Genomic DNA, 18,524 nt, shown 5'->3' on the forward strand with positions numbered 1-18,524 from the left:
AGATCTGCAATAGTGCAAGACTGGACCTCTAGCACACAGACAAGGCAGAGGATGTTTCCGCTAGCAGGAGACATGCAGTGAATATAATGAATCCCTCGCATGCAGCTGCTAACAGCTCTTGAAGCATCCCACCAGCAGAAATAGTTTTCTAGGCAAAATCTAAATCCTGCTTGGTTTCAGACGGCTGTGCACGTGTCAGTAAAAGCATAAAAAGATGCTGCCTCAGCTATTTGAAACCGTGGAAGCCAAGAAACCCATCTTAGAGCGCAAATGCTTATAAGTCTGGGAAAGGTCAGCTTTTCCAGCCTCTGAGTTTCCTATAGCACCTTTTAACAAAAATACGTTTGCTTTCCGGTAGAAATTGGCTTACAGAAAAGTACAAAACACATGCAAAACGAAACTTTTTTTTTTAATTCACTTCAAGGAATAAAGAAGGTACTTTTATTCTTCACCATATAACTACACTGATTACTTTCATCACAATTGAGGAAAAGCAAAACAAAAATAAAACAAAAAGCAGTTCAAACATGGGGGAAAAAAGCAGTAAATGTACAGGCAGCAAACTTCTGCAATTACACTGTCAAAAAAAAGAAAGCACAATATTAATTTAAATGAAAAATAAAGCAAAGCTTTGTAGTTGGCCAGATTTCCCCAGGGGCCAGAGAGTCAATGCTTATCAGAGCTCCTCAGAAGAGACAATTTTGATTAATATCAGGCCCATCTGACTCAGTCTATTAAACCCCGAAGGAAAGTCTTCAGATGGAAGAGATAGGTCTTTGATTAATAATTCTTCCATATTGTCATTCCAAGCATTTGCAAACAGTGTGCCACATTTACCCAGTTCAAGCAGAGGCTCACAGTGGAGGTGGGAACCCCCAGACCTACGCAGGCGGGGGAGTGAGCCTCAATCAGCCACAGCCCTGTGCAACCTTTCACCGTGCTGAAAGGGACTGGGCAATCGCTCAGCCACTATAGCGGGCAATTATTTCTCTGGATGCTAATTAAGTTCTATCTAAATGTAATTAAACCTTTTAATGAATGAGCATCAGAAGACAGAAGCTTGGGAAGGCAAGTTTAAGAGCCATAATCAGGGAAACATTTACAATAGAGGCGGGCAAAGGTACAGATATGTCACATCACAAGTGCCGCTCATTCCCTACCTCTCCTCTGCAGGTGGAATACATTTGGAAACTAGATCCATTATGTGGACCATCAACGTGCTGCACCGTTAACCAGCACCGTGTCGATTTCTGCATTGCATGTTTGTGTCTGCATTATAGTGGGGAAGAATAGGATTCAATATTCCTGGAAGTCATTAAGGAACATTACAGGAAGGTAAAATAAAGTGTCCTGTATGTGCAGCTTTTCGGGGGTAGCCCTGTTCAGCTACAATACCGAGAACTAAATGCGTATGTAACATGTTTTGGAAATGATACAATTGTGTTCGAGGACAGAAGTACTGTGCCATTTATATTACAGCCGGGTTCCAGCTCTTTTGGGAGAAGTCGCTGCCAGTTCGTACGATTTTGCGGGATCGCACCTCAGACCCCTTGAGCAAGTTTCCGGATGTTCAGGATTAGCCGTCGGGAGTATTCTTTATGGTCAATCGGTTTCACGTCCATAAGTGTGGCCTTGATACGAGATTCATCCTGTACAGGGGGTTGAGAAATACACAAGTGCAAGTCATCAATAACCAGGTTATCAACATCCCAAGACCTAAAACCGAATCATATCAATGTCTTCCTAAGAAGCATTGTAGTTTGTGAGCATTTGGGTGGAGGAGAGGTTATGTCCTTAATTTGTGATGAAAACCATTCTGGACTTTAAGGAGTCTGTATATTGATCTAGTTTATGGGTCACCACGCAAACAGCTGCTGTAAAAAAGTTTCAATAACACATGTTTGTGTCAGACCCATTTGAGTGTACACTTTCCACACTCACCCACAGTAACAGAAGTTTTTCTTCGCACTTAAAGCCCTTCTATCTTGATTTGAAATAAGGGCCAGAAATAAAGTTCCTGTGACAGCATGAACTTATAAAAGGTTTTGGGGAAAGAAATGTAAATGCTAGAAATGTGCAAATCACAGTCACATACACAGTGCATGAACTGTTTTTTTTATGCCAGTGGTAGGAAACATGATATACTTCAAAGGCTGAATGTGTGGCCCTTCAGCAGTGAAAGCGTGTGTCTGCGTGCTTCTGCCTGCTTAATTCCACTCCTCTTCTTACACAGGGACTTGTGATAAGCACAGATGAGGAGCTGCACAATACAGCATCCATCTGCACGCTGCCATTAAGGAGAACAGAGAGTTGGGAGAAGCTACGATCCAAACCAGCAACATCTCTGCACTAGGGAGAGAAGCAGCCAGTGGTTGGGGGCCAAATGTGAAGGCCCCCACCCCCAAAAGCTGCACCAAAGGCCACCTGTTTGCCCACCAATGTATAGGGCTTGTAACGGCTGTAGATGCATTTAATGCATCTTTTAAATCGCATTATATCGTTGGACTACCGGTTATTTTGCAAACATGTAGTAGTTCTATTCCTTAAACAAATGTAAAGCAGACGTAAGATACATTCGGCTGTTTTGACGTCTTAAAAAAAAAAAAAAAAAATCTTTTGAATAGGGGGAGTGCTTGTTAATCAAATGTGTACTCAACCACCCAGTGCCTGTTATGTCCAATATAGATACCGGAAGGAGAGAGGGGCCTTTGCAAACGCCTATTCAGCACTGCCAGATTCCACAAAAAGGAGCAGGGGGAGAACTTGCTCTCTCCGAGGTTCTCTCAAACCTTTGATGCCCGCTACCCTATTCACACATTCAAATCTTAAATATTCAATAACCTGCTCTACAGTGAGGGTGGGAAGTAAACGAATTTTGATCAACACAAATTATACATCAATCGAAAACAAGTCAAAGCAAGGGTTATTCACCTATAGTGTGCAGTTAAAAATCACTTTGTTTTCTAAAGATTCAACAAGAGAGCAGCGGGAGCCACATAACTAGTAGGTAGGTTATAAAATAATTCCTTTTATGTGTGCACCTGGGAGGAGCTGGAGCAGCACAGTTTCAGTAGGTTTAATTGATGTATATTTTTTCCCCCAATTAATTATATTACAGTGTTTTGTGAGCCATTTGTTTCGGGTTTGTAATGCAATCCATCAAGAGTGCAGATTACCTGCGCACCATCATGTCGGGTTTATCTGAAGCAAACGGAGGGAAATTAACAAGTTGATCAATGTTACTCGAGGATAACGACGAGAGATTTATAGTAACCGGAATCAAAAGCTGCTGTTAGAACACGAAAGTGGACGGTATACATGTGCAGTACACAAAGGTGAGAGGCGCGCAAATAGAAGGTGCTCTGTATACTGTTGTAACATTAGGTAGAATTTGGTGGAAACCGACATTTCACCAGAGAAGGCACAACACAGATCAAAGACCTTTCTTGCAGTTGGCCATCTGTAATGCTCCCTGCCTAGTCGCGAGTCCATTGCACTGGATACTTATTAGATGTGGGGAGATGCAGCTGCTAAGGTCAGCAGGCTCGAGTCTGAATGCCAAGCTTCCTCCTGAGCCTCATATGCAGACAAGCCAAGAGTAGGCAGTTCATATGGCGCTACCTAAATCAGCCACTTAGCTAAAGGTAGTAGAGTAGGTGGTAGTGCCGATTTAGGCAATTATAATAAACGTGGGAAGCTGCGAGATGGAAACACCTGGGTATCGCTACACGTTTGACATTTCAAGCAACCTGGAACGTTACACAACCCACACAGTGACAGAAATGTGAGGCTTGTCAACAATTTGCTAATACTTCACAACCAGGAGGCCTGCATTTTTGCCAGTATTTTGTTGATATTTAAACCACCCAATCTCACTGATTCTCCCACACACACAAAAAAGGACACAGAGCTGCCTGTAACCACCTACGACACAATCTTAGTTTCTGGTATGGCATACAAAAGGACTGGGTACTAGACAACACAATGCTTAAAACACAATGGAAGTAAACGTTCCATGTACTCTCTATGAAAACTAAAATAAGGAAATAAAATATATTTATTGGCGTTTTTCCAGTTTCTGAAATTGTATTTTTTTTTTCTTCCAATTCAATATCATTGGAAAAGTTATTGGGTCTTCTGTAAACGAGATATTTAAACCACAATGTTGTGCTGGAGACTGCAACGTTGCTAATAACAGTTGACCGATCTTGTGCACAGAACAGTGACTTTCAAACTTCACTGCCAAAGTGATCTCCTGCTATGCCCACTCTTAGCCATCCTATGTAACTAGAAATATATAGCAGCACTATAAAATCTAATTTCTAAAGAAACACTGCTAGATATTGTAGACTGTTTTATTAACCTGCATAAGTTCTTAAAATATTTTTTTTTAAAAACCTAACAATAAAATACCCACAAAAAAATCTTTCCCAGTTAGCTCCCAGCAAACGCCTGTGAAACCCCAAGGATTCATAGAGCACAGCAAATTAGGAGCATTACAAAATTACATAAAGGCAGTTATGCAAAGACTAGAATACTTAGAAATTCAAAGAAACCCCACTACATACAGTACAAATGAGCAATGCCATGGTTGTACAAGGCAAAATGGAAAGGAAGCATTAATTAGAAGTAGCAACTTCTACTCTGATCACCCTGTGCTTTAGCCCAATGAATGGAAACTGGTCAATAAAATTCACCAATACCCTTATTTATGGCTGCTTGTAAATCCCAGAGATCTGGCAAAGAGTTGCCATCATTCAAACTTAGAGGTGGCTGCATTGAGAGCAAACTTTATACTCGGGATCAGGAATATGTACTTACATTGTATGTCTCCAGCTTAACCCGAACCCTGAAGGTATAAGAATGGAAGTTGGCATTCTGAAAGACCTCCTCAAAAGCTTGTTCATTCTGCAAGGAGAACACAGGAGTGAGAGAGAGAGAGGGAGAGAACAGAGAACATAGCTTCCTCCATCCGGGAACTAATTGCACCTTTAAACTTGTCAAAACAGCTCAGCAGTCATCAGGAAAAAAAAAATCCTTCTCTCTTCCCAGAGGGAATTTATTCAACAAAGAATGCGATCGCTGTAAGAGTGTGGACACCCACAGACTACTTTTAAATGAAAAGCAGCAGAGAGCACTTTTTTTTTCCTGAAGAGATGAGGAAAAGCAGTTTGCATTCAGATAAATAGAGACAAAACCGTCAAGATGAGCAAAAAGCTTGTAAGAATCATTTACCCTCAATAGCATCTGCCTGTTACAATGCACAGAAGCCCCAGTTCCACACGGCATTGCAGTCTCTGCACATGGTACGGGCTCACATCCGTAAACACTACTAATACATGACACAAGGAGGCCCCTTTTGTTTTTTTAGAACGGTGACATTATCATTATGCAAAGTACCTTAGGGTTGCAAATTAGGGGGAAGATGTATACATCTATTTTTTTTTATTCCTCGATTTTGTCTATTTTTGGCGGATTTTTGTTTTTTTTTCTTTAAAAAGGAACAGAATGTAGTGGATTTCACTTATTGTAAATCTCATTTATCCATATAGCAGACTAACAAAATCAATGCAAAAGCATTTTGCACATCATGTATATGAGCAACAAAAACATTTAGAGGTCAGCATCGGTCCCAAATACTTTAATCAGTCACAAATTGTAGCAACAAGCTCACCTTCTCCTTGAGTTCTCCCAGGTAAGTAGCATTCTGCCCAAGAATGGCCTCTGCAGACTCCTGGAAGCAGGTGACCCACTGGTTCTCCGCAAAATCTGCAATGTTGGCCTGCAAGAGAGGATTCGATAAGATACCACGACAAGCTCTGAACTTTGTATTTTTACATATTTTAAAGTTGTTTAATGCAACGTAATATTTCCAAATGGTAGAGAATGTGCATGGCTTGCTTTTTTTTTTTTTTGGTTATAAATCAGCACTATTTAAATAGACAGACAGACAGGCAGACAGACACACTAAAAAGGTAGAGGTACAAATCGTAGAGGTATTATAAGACACAAAAAGACCAGTAATTTCAGTACTATAGAAATCGCTCGTCCTGGATCATATGCAAGACAAAGAAAAAACGTCCACTTCCTGTAGGGAAAACGTTCACTTGTTACACTCGGGAAAAAACATAAGCAGGTAACATGAGTACTATAGCACAAAAAGAGTGTACCACTAAAAAAAAGGCATCCGTGAAAAGTTTACAAAATTGCACCTTTAATAGATGGTGAAAACGATCAACCCACGAAAAATTGTTTTAATTATAGCTACTGGACAACGACTAGGATCTGAAGCTTTGGGTCCGACACGGGCCAGAGTAGGTTACCGCAGAAAGGGCAAGTGCCCATGGCAGCTTAGTGAGCAGGGCAAGGGGAATCTACGCGTTGGAAAAGAAATAAAACGCGAGTTCAATTCAAATTTCGCCAACGGCCTGTTATTTATACGTTCTACAACACCCTACTGCCATTTTAGATCATTAGAGATTTCGGCAGGCATTAAACAGCTTGATTGGAAGTCGTCACAGCTGCCGAGGGCTGATGCATATAATGAGCCCGAGAGAAGAAAGGAAATCGCTCTCTCCCCGTCGGGTCAGGGCCAACAAGCACTTGTATGAAAGTGGCGAGGCCGCATGTGGAGAACTGGCAGCCTTTCGCAGGAGCTAGAATTATCTCCGCGCACCGGCATATAAATTCATCTCACAGACGGGCAGAAATAGGCTCTGCTTTTGAAGCAGGCGCCATTAATGCAGTAGGAGCAGGGCACGGCTCCTGAGAGGACTAAATATAGGCCTGCGGCCCTAAGTGCAATTTCGGCTCACTAGAAACATTTAAACGTTAATTTGTCTTCATAATGCCCTGTTTAGCTCTGCTTTCAGAGTAATGCATGCCAGATAATAAATAGGAATTGAGAAGTTACTCCTTGCAACCTTATGGTAACAGCACAAACATTTTAGTTTTTTTTTTCCGTCTTAAAACGGTTTAAATTACAGTGTCTGGGCTTGAAACAATCTGTTTAATAACCAGTTAGCCAAACAAAAACACAGCATGCACAGCCACACGAAAATAGAGTGCAGCCTCAGTTTTATTTACACCAGTACAAAGACTTCTCGCAGGAAGGACTTGGCAGGAGATGCCAGCTTTAGCTCCTGTTTTTGATCAATGACAGTAATAGTAAGGCGCAGGGAATAGACCATTGGGCAGTTGCCTTGCGCTGGGATGGGAGTGACATTTGAGCTAAATTGTAAGTCTCACAGCAGCTCTGGGGACTGCAGAATGAGCAGTCCAAGTTCACAAGATATATTAGCGTTGCAATGAAGACAAAATCATAACAAGGACCAGTGTCTGTTTTAAAGGGGCAATCCCTCGTAGGGTAAAAGTGTAACAATGTGTAGGGAAGCATTAAAAAAAAAATTCAGATTTTCTTTTTTCCCCCATTTTTATTCTGTCCATGGCTGCAAGAGGATGCAGCGCCGGACACAATTTGGTGACCACATAGAAAGAATTAGAATAAAATAAAAACAGGTATTTTAACACGTTTAAAAAGTAATTTTAAGGAGTGTTGGATCATTGGGGTGACCTGGCAAGTAGGGAACTCATTTACTGTACTTTTTTTAAAAAATAAAATAAACAACCAGGGACGTCAAGTGGGAACGTCACTTCAAAAGCAATGTTATGTAGAGCTTCCGCAATATACTTTTTTTAAATGTAATGCTTCCCACAAATATTAGCAGCCTGTTCAATATATGTAAGGGTCAGGTGAAGGCAAAATCAATATGGGATTGGAGGTAAAGTCTAAGTAAACTTCAGTAACAAATGTATGATGGATAACCAGGGTTGCAGTTACTGTGTTAGCCGTTTTCACAGCGCACATTTCAGGTCTGGGTCACACTTGCAAGATGAAACCAGAACTGCAATCCAAGTTCTCTTTTGAAGGCGACGTCCCATTCCTCGCAACTCTTAGGCTGCGGTCCCAGTGCATTCTACAGCCTCGGCGTGCGCATAAGCACCGCCCCCCCAAATCAGACCGGGCCCAGTACCTGCCGCGGCGCGCATTTGGCAGCCGCGCTGTACGACAGATTTTTTCAAATACAAAAAAAAAAAATTGTATTTGGAACTCGCGACTGAGGCGTGGCCACGCCCCCACCGGCGGTTCATCCAATGAGGGCGAACCAGCCGCGTGAGGTCATGGCCACGCCCCCGCAAAACCCCCGCCACGTCCCTTCCCCTCGCAATCTCTTCCTTTCTCCCAAGACCGCAGATCGCAGTGAAGCGCTGTGCACGCGCCGCCCCTCCCCCCCCCCCCCGCGCGTGCTACAGTGCTGACTGGGACCGCAGCCTTAGGGGCAAGACAAGGTGTTGTGCTGCAATGCCAGGCATGCTCCTCTCAAGGATAACAGTGCAATGCAAACACACATTTTTACATGCGCTGAAAAAGGAGACAGAATATCGTGAGCGCCTCGGCAATCTCCCTCCTCAGAAACATCCACCACTGTGAAAGAACCCAGTGGACATAGAACGAGAAAAGATCATAGATACTTCAGGACATCAGGTAGCACCTGCTGCTGGAGAGTGGGTGATATGCGCAGTACCGTGGCCATTACACAGATTGATTCTCACAAACAGCTATGTTTGCAATGTAACATTTAATTAAAAACACTGTTTGAAAGGGTACACCACTCACTATAAACACTAAATAAATAGCTGAGGAGCAAGAACAGCAGCTCTTGCACGACAAACATTAGCGTATGAGCCTTTCCCATTTTTTCATTCAAGGACTTAAAACGTAATGTTCAAAATTTGATCCCAAACACAAATACAAAGGAACATTTAATTTAGATTTTGTTTCATTACTGTTTATGTAACTGAAGAATGCTGCAACATTTCAATGTTGCAGTTAGGAGAACTTCACTATACAGCTGTTCTTAAAGGCTGCGTCCATAGACACTGCAGCCGTGCGGAGGCTGAGGGAAAGCAGGTGCTTTCTCTGGCCTTAGTACGCGCGTCGTCCGGGGGCGTGTCTATGGGCGGGCCAGTGACGTCACGGAGCTGGTTCGCCCTCATTGGCCGAACCGCTCACGTGACCGCCCTATCGCGCGAGAAATCAGTTTTGACCGATTTCACGGGCATCGCGCGCCCCCTCCCGCTTCAGCACGCACGCTGTATAGACGCGATCACTGCCTTTAGGCAGTCTGATCGCTCTGCGTGCGGACGTGTTCCAGCGGTCTGCCCCAGTTTGGACGCAGCCAAACAATTCACAAGTATAAAACACTAAATATGTGCTATGAATGTTTCATTTCAACACAAAGGCACTGGAAAAGACCACAAAGAAAGAAACAACAGTAGTATTTACTTGATCTCAATCCACAAAACCATCACATTGGACAGGAAATGCTTAAAATGGTCCCCCAAAAAAACAATTCTACTGTGTTTATTACAACATACGTATTTATTTTAAAATTAATGAAAACACTGTAGAAAGTACAGAAATGCTGCATCAACACAACGTTTACATTTAGTAAGGCTTTCCACCTTGTCCCATGAATGTGAGAAAGGCATTAAAGATTAATCCTAACTAGCTGAGAGACCCGGCGTTGCCCGGGATGTAAATGCGTAATAGGTAGTATTATTTATAAATCGTGGAACAATAGGTGACTGTTTGTTGTAAAGGTTGGATAATAATATTGAAAAGAAAGATGGAAGAAAATGTAATACGATATTGTATAAAAATGGTTTATTGTAACCACACCACAGTACAATGTATATTTTGGTGGCATAAGTGATGTAAAAATCTGAGTCGTGTGTCCTGCTAGGGTGTGAGGCGGCGGGTGGCGCGTGGGTTGTGAGTGCTGTGTGCGAGTGGGGGTCCTGCTAGGGTGTGAGGCGGCGGCTGGCGCGTGGGTTGTGAGTGCTGTCTGTGAGTGGGGGTCCTGCTAGGGTGTGAGGCGGTGGGTCAGTGATGTCGGTGCGTAGGGGCGGGAGGCAGCAGGTGTGTGTGGCGGCAGGTATGTGTCGAGTGTGGCGGGTGTCTGTTGAGTGCGTGCAGCGGCTGTGAGGCGGTGGGTGAAAGGCAGAGGCGGCCGGAGTAAGGGCGGGTGAAAGGCGGGGGTGGGGAGGCGGTAAGGCGGGCATGAAGGCGAAGGGCGGCGGGAAGGGGAGGAGGGGGGCAAGGGGTGGAGGAGGGGGGCAAGGGGTGGAGGAGGGGGGCAAGGGGTGGAGGAGGGGGGAAGGGTTAGAGGAGGGGGGGGAAGGGTTAGAGGAGGGGGGGAAGGGTTAGAGGAGGGGGGGGAAGGGTTAGAGGAGGGGGGGAAGGGTTAGAGGAGGGGGGGGAAGGGTTAGAGGAGGGGGGGAAGGGTTAGAGGAGGGGGGGAAGGGTTAGAGGAGGGGGGGGGGGGAAGGGTTAGAGGAGGGGGGGGAAGGGTTAGAGGAGGGGGGGAAGGGTTAGAGGAGGGGGGGAAGGGTTAGAGGAGGGGGGGGGAAGGGTTAGAGGAGGGGGGGAAGGGTTAGAGGAGGGGGTGGAAGTGTGGGAGGGGGTGGGAGGGGAAAGGGGAAAAAGAGGTGGAGGGGGGGGGGGAAGAGGAGCGGAGGGGGGGGTGGAAAGGGGAGCGGAGGGGGGGTGAAGGGGAGCGGAGGGGGGGGAAGGGGAGCGGAGGGGGGGAAGGGGAGCGGGGGGGGGAAGGGGAGAAGTGGTGGGAAGGGGGAGGAGGGGGGAGGTGGTGGAAAGGGGGAGAAGGGGGGAGGTGGTGGAAAGGGGGAGAAGGGGGGAGGTGGTGGGAAGGGGGAGAAGGGGGGAGGTGGTGGAAAGGGAGAGAAGGGGGGATGTGGTGGGACGGGGGAGGAGGGGGAAGGTGGTGGGAAGGGGGAGGAGGGGGATGGTGGTGGGAAGGGGGAGGAGGGGGGAGGTGGTGGGAAGGGGGGGAGGTGGTGGGAAGGGGGGAGGTGGTGGGAAGGGGGGGAGGTGGTGGGAAGGGGGGGAGGTGGTGGGAAGGGGGGGAGGTGGTGGGAAGGGGGGGAGGTGGTGGGAAGGGGGGAGGGGTGAGGTGGTGGGAAGGGGGAGGGGTGAGGTGGTGGGAAGGGGGAGGAGGTGGGAAGGGGGAGGCGGAGGGAAGGCGGGGGGTGGGAGGCGGTGGGATGGCGGGGGGTGGGAGGCGGTGGGATTGCGGGGGGTGGGAGGCGGTGGGAAGGGGGTTGGGAAGCGGGGGGGAGGGGGGGAGGGAGGCGGTGGGAAGGGGGGGAGGGAGGCGGTGGGAAGGGGGGGTGGGAGGCGGTGGGAAGGGGGGGTGGGAGGCGGTGGGAAGGGGGTGGGAGGCGGTGGGAAGGGGGGGGGAGGCGGTGGGAAGGGGTGGGGGGAGGCGGTGGGAAGGGGTGGGGGGAGGCGGTGGGAAGGGGGGCTGGGAGGCGGTGGGAAGGGGGGGGGAGGCGGTGGGAAGGGGGGGAAGGGGGGAGGTGGTGGGAAGGGGGGGGCGGTGGGAAGGGGGGGGAGGCGGTGGGAAGGTGGAGGGAAGGGGGGGAGGCGGTGGGAAGGGGGGGGGAGGCGGTGGGAAGGGGGGGGGAGGCGGTGGGAAGGGGGGGTGGAGGGGAGGTGAAGGGGGGGTGGAGGGGAGGTGAAGGGGGGGGGTGGAGGGGAGGTGAAGGGGGGGGAGTGGAAGGGAGGTGAAGGGGGGGGAGTGGAAGGGAGGTGAAGGGGGGTGGTGGAAGGGAGGTGAAGGGGGGGGTGGAAGGGAGGTGAAGGGGGGGGGTGGAGGGGAGGTGAAGGGGGGGGGGGGGTGGAGGGGTGGTGAAGGGGGGGGTGGAGGGGGGGAGGTAAATGGGGAGGTGAAGGGGGGTGGAAGGGAGAAGTGGAGTGAGGGGAGGTGATGGGGGGTGAGGGGAGGTAAAGGCCGCTCACTCACCCGTCCGGCAGGTCCCACGTGGATCTGAGGCGGGAGGCAGCGTGTTGTGGCCGCTCTCCCGCTGTGTCCCGGGTGCTCGCTCGCTCCCCCGCTGACTGTAGCGGCGCCGGGGGGGGGGGTATCGGGGAGACACTGACACTGGAGGGGAGGGGGGGGTGGAGGGGAGGTGAAGGCCGCTCACTCACCCATCCGGCAGGTCCCACGTGGATCTGAGGCGGGAGGCAGCGTGTTGTGGCCGCTCCCCCGCTGTGTCCCGGGCGCCGCCATCTTGGGCACTCGGCGCCGCGAGGCAGCCTGCCTGGCCACTGGCTGTTCCCCCGCCGGGGAGGGGTGAGTTGTAGCGCCGGGGAGGGGGGGGAATGTATGTGTGGGGGGGGGGGAGAGGTGGGAGATATAGAGGGGGGGTCTGGCACGGCCGCTGACACTGGGTGGGGGGGGGGCGCTGAAGGGGTAATAATAGTGTGTGTGTCCCGCTGACTGTAGCGGCGCCGGGGGAGGGGGGGGTCGGGGTGAAAGCGCGGGAGACACGGGGAGAGGAGGAGGTGCGCGCGGGTGCTGCTAACACTGTGAGCCCCGCTAATGTATGTAACAGTGTGTGTGTGTGTGTGTCACTGTGTGTGTGTGTGTGTCTGTCACTGTGTGTGTGTCCCTGTGTCCGTGTGTCCCTGTGTCCGTGTGTGTGTGTGTCCGTGTGTGTGTCCGTGTGTGTGTGTGTGTCTGTCTGTCACTGTGTGTGTGTGTGTGTGTGTGTGTGTGTGTCTGTCACTGTGTGTGTGTGTCCCTGTGTGTGTGTGTCTGTGTGTGTGTGTGTCTGTGTGTGTGTCCCCCTGTGTGTGTGTGTCCCTGTGTTCCCTGTGTGTGTGTGTGTGTCCCTGTGTGTCCTTTGGCCCGTCACTCCGCCTCAGGCCAATGAGAGGTGTGCGGGGGCGGGTGGGCCAAGGGACCAATGAGATTTCCCCTAGGGACACCGGACATCCAGGCAGGCAGGCAAACATACAGTGCTTTCACTAATATAGTATAAGATATACTCAAGTTTCCCCCTCCTCCCACATTAAAAGTTATGTACCCTGAACATACCACGTTGGTTAATTTGTGTGAAAAAAGGAAAATAGAGTAAAAGAAAAACACAACCCTGTACTCACTGAAAGGATCAGGCGATATTTGAAGTTTGGAAACTCTTTGTCGCATTTCTCACACCGGAAAAGCCCATTCTGGTGGTCTATCACTTTCTTATTGCACTCCGGTGACGGGCAGGCCTGGTACATGCAGTTCTCTTTCCGGAGATACACAACCGTAGCCACGCTGCTAAAATAATCTGCCTGGGAAGTAGACGGAAGAAGAGGGTAGATATCAAACACGGTCCTTTTTATGGGTCTTCAAAACACCATGTCCTATGCAGGGAACGTAAGCAAGTACAGACACAGTCTGTGCAGAGGAAAGGCATAGGTCAGAAGTAACGTGCTACTCGTAACCTGTGTATTTCCCGGCCCATGTATCCACTCCAGACACTGCTCCTGGGCTCCATTAACTCAAATGAACTACGAGAGCAGACCATTTCTCACAAACTAATTGCATCACTCTCTCAGGCTGAACAGTGTCTGCAAGCAAAACCTGAATGGATTTGGTTCTCTTTCCCCCTGCTCCGGAGGAGAAGATTTCATGCTCTTGCACTCAATTACCAAAGAACATTTTTACCCGAGGAATATGTTTTTTTTTTTTTCTTTTGCTCAATATTGTTTATTTTAAAATGTTATAGCTACAAAATGAAAGGTAGTAACTGCATTCAGATCATTACCGAGTGCATTCGATAATAATAGTAGGGTTTACACACGTAGGCACGATTAGCAATTTAGTATTAGGAGTAAAGCACAAACACTGAATAGAGAAAAAAAAAATTATTCCGTTATTTGAATTGTAAGCTCTTCGGGGCACGGACTCATTTTCCTACGGTTTACTTTTGTGATTGAAGCACTTATCCCCATTGTGTATGGAGTAGAACACCCTTGTTATATCGTTGCGTCCATTACTACTGTGAAACACTATAAAATGAAGATATATACACCATGTTCAGAATCCCTTTCAGTTATACACACTGTGTAACACAAAATGCAGCGATGAGCTGAGAAAATGGCTTCAGTTTTTTACCTTCTCTCCATGGCCCAAGTTCTCAGTTTTAACTTCAAGCAAGGACTTCCAGTTGGTGTTGGCACCTCCCATTCCTCCACCTCTGAGCTCAGAGATCGATGTAGCTTCCACCACTTGTCCCTCAGAGTCGAACCTCAAGAGGAGAAGGGCTCAATTAGTCTGTGTTCTAGGGCTTCCTAGGTCTGTCACTATTCTGACCCCAACCAGTGTTATGAAAGACAGTATATGTGTGTGGACAAAACCGAATGCACTTTGTTCAAATGAAAACAGGCCACTATAGGTGCTTTATATCGTGTTAGCATGTGAACTTCCATGGATACCTTCTACTGACGTGTATTTAGATGAGGGAAAATGTATTTTGGGAGAAAGTAGAAAATTACAACTTTCAGCAAATTGAACGAATCTCCTTCAAAGAGAGATGGCCAGTATGCTGCCTCAGGCCGCGCAGCAACAAAGCAACTACCTGAAGTCCGTCGCGAGTGCCCATAGTGGGCGCGACCGCGACGGCGCTGCGTAGCGACGTGGAGATCAAGAGCACAGAAGACAAAGGATTTTGTGATAGACAGCGACGGCCGCAAGCCAATCACATCTCCATCTTGCCTTTTGTGCCTTCCATCTCGCCGACGTCACCGCCCATTACCGCCAGCGAAATCGCATTAAAGTGCAACTTTTGCTATAGCGACGGCGGCGTGACATCACGTGGTCGCTAGCAAGCAATGCAGTGCTCACTATAAGCGCAGTGGCTCTTAAACATCTTACACAGGAACCAGTAAGCTCTATATATAGAATTGCAAGGACCCCAAAAAAGAAATTTAAATGAAACTTGAAAAATCTGTAACAGATTACACAAGAACCCCCTAGACTCCAACATATCTAGTACTCAGACCAGAGAGATTGTGGCCCTACTGTCTATAGTAGTATTTAAGATGCAGAGCTACAGCTCCTACCATCCCATGCTACTACATGAAGGCATTAGTGCAGATGCCAAGGACTAGTATAGATTCGGTCAAGTAACATGGCAATATATGCTGCTGCTGTTTGGCGTTTCATAAACGCAAAATATGAACTTTTACATTAGCTACATTTTTTTTTTTTTTTGCTTTGGCAGAAGAATGCAAATCATTACACATTGCAGGCCCTCTGGAAAAAGAAGCGTTAAAGATAGAAAGCGCAATATTTAACAGATTAGCTTTGATATATTGCCCACTAGTGTTGCAATGTGGAGTTGACAACAAAAATGCATAGCTAAAATAACCCCATCAAAACAATGTGTTTGATAGAGGAAATCACTATGGTAAAGAATTTTGGAAATGTCTTCATGCCCTACAAAAACAGCGTTACTTTCCCAACTAACTATAAGGTCCCTTATCCTGCAGAAGTCCTACCATCCTCTCAGCTTGAATGCCTCAGGAATATCTGGATTTAACATCACAGTGCTTGCTGACAAGACCGACAAGGAACGCCCACCAAAGTCAGAGAGCCGAGCACCTTTAATCGCCACAACAGGCTGCCCGGAGCCGTCAAATTTTTCAGCCTGTTTGGAGAAACAAAACATGAAATCTCGGAAGATTGACAACTTAAAAATAAATTCTGTGCACCACAAGCAGAGACGGTGAGATTAGCAGAACCTACAGCATTGATTACAATCACTCCAGGGCTCGCCCACATGCCTCCCGCAAGCCTTTTAAACCGTGTTCCAGCCTTCATGTGAAAGCATGTGAAGGCTGAAGACATTGGGTGCGGGAATGTTCACACGCAGTGTCACATTTTAGCTCTCACGGAACCCTTAGGCTACAATACGTAACTTGTACATCGCAGCACAGACACAGAAACGCAGACGGCAACAATCAAACGTCTGTCTGCCAGGACTTACAACAGTTACTACTTGGTAGTGTGTAAAACACTTTGCGTGAGGCACGAGGGCAAATCCGGCACCAGTTACAGTCTGCATATGTTAGGGCAGCGGTGCGCAAACTGGGGGGTGTGGGATTTTCTAGGGGGGGCGCGCGGTTGCAGAGCCCACACGCTTTCCCCCCAGGCATGTAAATAAAATATCGGGGGAGGCGCGAGGCCTCTGCAACTTCACTTACCTGCTCTCAGCCGGCTCTTCTCTGATGCGTCGCCATGACAATGCGGCATCAAATGACGCAGCGGGGTCAAATGGCAACGCATCATATGAGGCGTGGAGCCGAGAGCAAGTAAGGATGGTGGGGGGGGGGGCACGTAGGCAAGGGGGAGCGGAGACAGGGTGGGGGCGCAAATTTAAAAGTGTGCACACCCCTGTGCTAGTGCAGGGGTGCGCAAACTTCTGATGCTGCGCCCCCTGCTCACGCCCCTCCTTACCTGCCTGTCGGCGTCAGCGGGATCATGTGGCATGTTGCCATGGCAACAAGCGTCAAAACCGCGTTATTTGACGTCGAGTTGCCATGTCAACACACCATCTGAAGCCGGCTGAACCTCGGTAAGTTCAGCTGCAGAGGCCTTACACGATCCCCCGGCATTTAATTTAAATGCTTTGGGGAAGAGCGCGGGGCCTCTGCAACCGCCCGCGCCCCTCCCCTCCCCAGGGGGCGCACCCCTGTGCTAGGGAACACATCGCATTAAGATAAACACACTGTTCTTTAGCAAAGTTTAAAAGACCTTACTTACATCTTCTCCCCACAAAGTCGTCGTGACCATTTTGCCCGACGAGTCCATTAGGTGAATGCTTCGTTTGGAGACCTCTCTGTTGTTTGATTTTATGGTGATCTTGGTGACCTCATCAAAGCTCTTACAAATGCCAATGACGTCTGCAGGAAAGAAGGTAGTATTAGGGATATGTAGGCATCAAGCTATGCAAGAAACCCAATCACCACATTCACAGCATCCTCTGCAAAAAATACTTACCCAACAGTGTGTCTTTATTCTTGTTTTCTAGCTCGCTGATGGCTACAAAATCAAACTGCACAGTGGGGACATCAGACGAGTCATCACAGGGGATTACGGACGTCTCGCTGTTAAAAGTCATCTCGTAGTCGTTCTTTACGGACGTGTACTGCTTGTTAGCAATCTTTAGCGTGCCTTTGGAGAAGTAATACACCTAGCCATATGGAGAACGCAAGGTCAGTATAAAACAGCAGGCAGAGACCAGACCAGCTAAGAGGCAAAAGGTCTTCCAATTCTAAAACCATAGGGGAAAAAAAACTAACAAATTAGCAGTTACCTTGTTCACTTCAAGAAGGGAAAAAAACTTGTCAGCTTGGTCGTTGAAAGCCGTAGCCCGGATCTCCCCCTGCAGAAAAACGGCAATCTAATCAAGTTCCATACAACTTTGTAAAGCAGTTTTGAATATTTTGAGGGCTCAGAATCTTCTGAACACTAAAGCTTTTTTGAGAGGGGGGAGGAGGATCAATTCTGCTATTACCCTCTTACTCTGGAGCACAAGAGCAGAAAGACTACTACTACCTTCTTTGTTTGTCTCTGCATGTGTGTGACCCTACCTGATGAACGTTTCTCAAACGGTTATCAATCTGGCAGACGTCGGCATATTTTGCCATCGCATACACCGTAGATGCCGTGAACGGACCAATTGACTGTGTAACATCTATTTGCACATATCACAGCCTACGTACACGGACAAATTGCCTCGGGTTAGGGACAGTCTACATGATGAACTAATTACTTTTAAGGCAGCACGTGATGTGTGGGCTATGAAGTACTTTGTGCTTAATTGATGACAAAGATGTCACCGCTTGTAGTTGCTGCCCAGGCTGTGGGATGACTCATCCGCCCCCTCTATACCCAGGGCAGGGAGAGAGCTAATTATTTGATAACAGATTTTTGTTCTCGCATCAGAGAAACAACATCTGCACAGAAAAACATTTTAGTCACTGCGTTCTTCTGCAAGTGACCAAGAATAGAAAGCATGACGAGTCCTGAACAACTCAAATGATTAAGGAGGTTAGAAGGGCAAACACAAAAAGCAAGCCGTCTGCCTCCGTAGCACAGAGAACCGTTTCAGACTGCATTAGGCAGGAGGCAAGAAGCAATAACTGCTAGTGATTTCACTCACCAATGTGTCTTCTTGACGTTTATTAGTAAAAGCTTAACATATAAATGCCAATATCATGAATGGGTTAGAGCAACATTTTCATGCCTACAATCGTCCTACTCTTACCAAACATGCTGCAATATAATGCAGGCATCTGCAGTACTAGGCACTTCAGACCAATTAGTCTTCTGCTTTGAAATAAGATCTCCAGACTTCATATCAACTGCACATCACTCGGATATGCAAAAGAGCAAACCAGTATGATTGGGGTCACTAGACTACTGCCGCGTGCCTCACACAGCCACATTTTGGGCATGTTAGTGTGTGACGGAGCATTGCATGAAGCGACAAAAAGGGACAGAAATCAGGTATTAATGGCCTCACTGATGTAAAGTCTCACTTTTAAATATCTTGCTTAGAATACATTAAAAGCGATGTTTTGATTCTGGTACGAATTGCCTGTA

The 18,524-nt window shown here is 47.6% G+C and overlaps 1 protein-coding gene across 1 annotated transcript in view; it reads right to left on the reverse strand.

Annotated features, from left to right (window-relative positions):
- Window positions 1-392: 392 nt before the first annotated feature.
- Window positions 393-18,524, reverse strand: part of RPA1 (replication protein A1) — a 35,481-nt gene continuing 17,349 nt past the window's right edge. Inside the window, exons 9-17 of the mRNA XM_075589304.1 lie at window positions 17,233-17,301; window positions 16,917-17,109; window positions 16,680-16,819; window positions 15,416-15,564; window positions 14,031-14,163; window positions 13,028-13,204; window positions 5,675-5,782; window positions 4,822-4,908; window positions 393-1,649 (exon numbers count right to left, since the gene is read on the reverse strand). Coding sequence (XP_075445419.1) covers window positions 1,542-1,649; window positions 4,822-4,908; window positions 5,675-5,782; window positions 13,028-13,204; window positions 14,031-14,163; window positions 15,416-15,564; window positions 16,680-16,819; window positions 16,917-17,109; window positions 17,233-17,301 — 1,164 coding nt within the window. The 3' untranslated portion in view covers window positions 393-1,541. The remainder of the gene's footprint in view (window positions 1,650-4,821; window positions 4,909-5,674; window positions 5,783-13,027; window positions 13,205-14,030; window positions 14,164-15,415; window positions 15,565-16,679; window positions 16,820-16,916; window positions 17,110-17,232; window positions 17,302-18,524) is intronic.

This window comes from Ascaphus truei, chromosome 3, assembly GCF_040206685.1.
Source record: "Ascaphus truei isolate aAscTru1 chromosome 3, aAscTru1.hap1, whole genome shotgun sequence".
In the NCBI taxonomy this organism is placed as follows: Eukaryota; Metazoa; Chordata; class Amphibia; order Anura; family Ascaphidae; genus Ascaphus; species Ascaphus truei.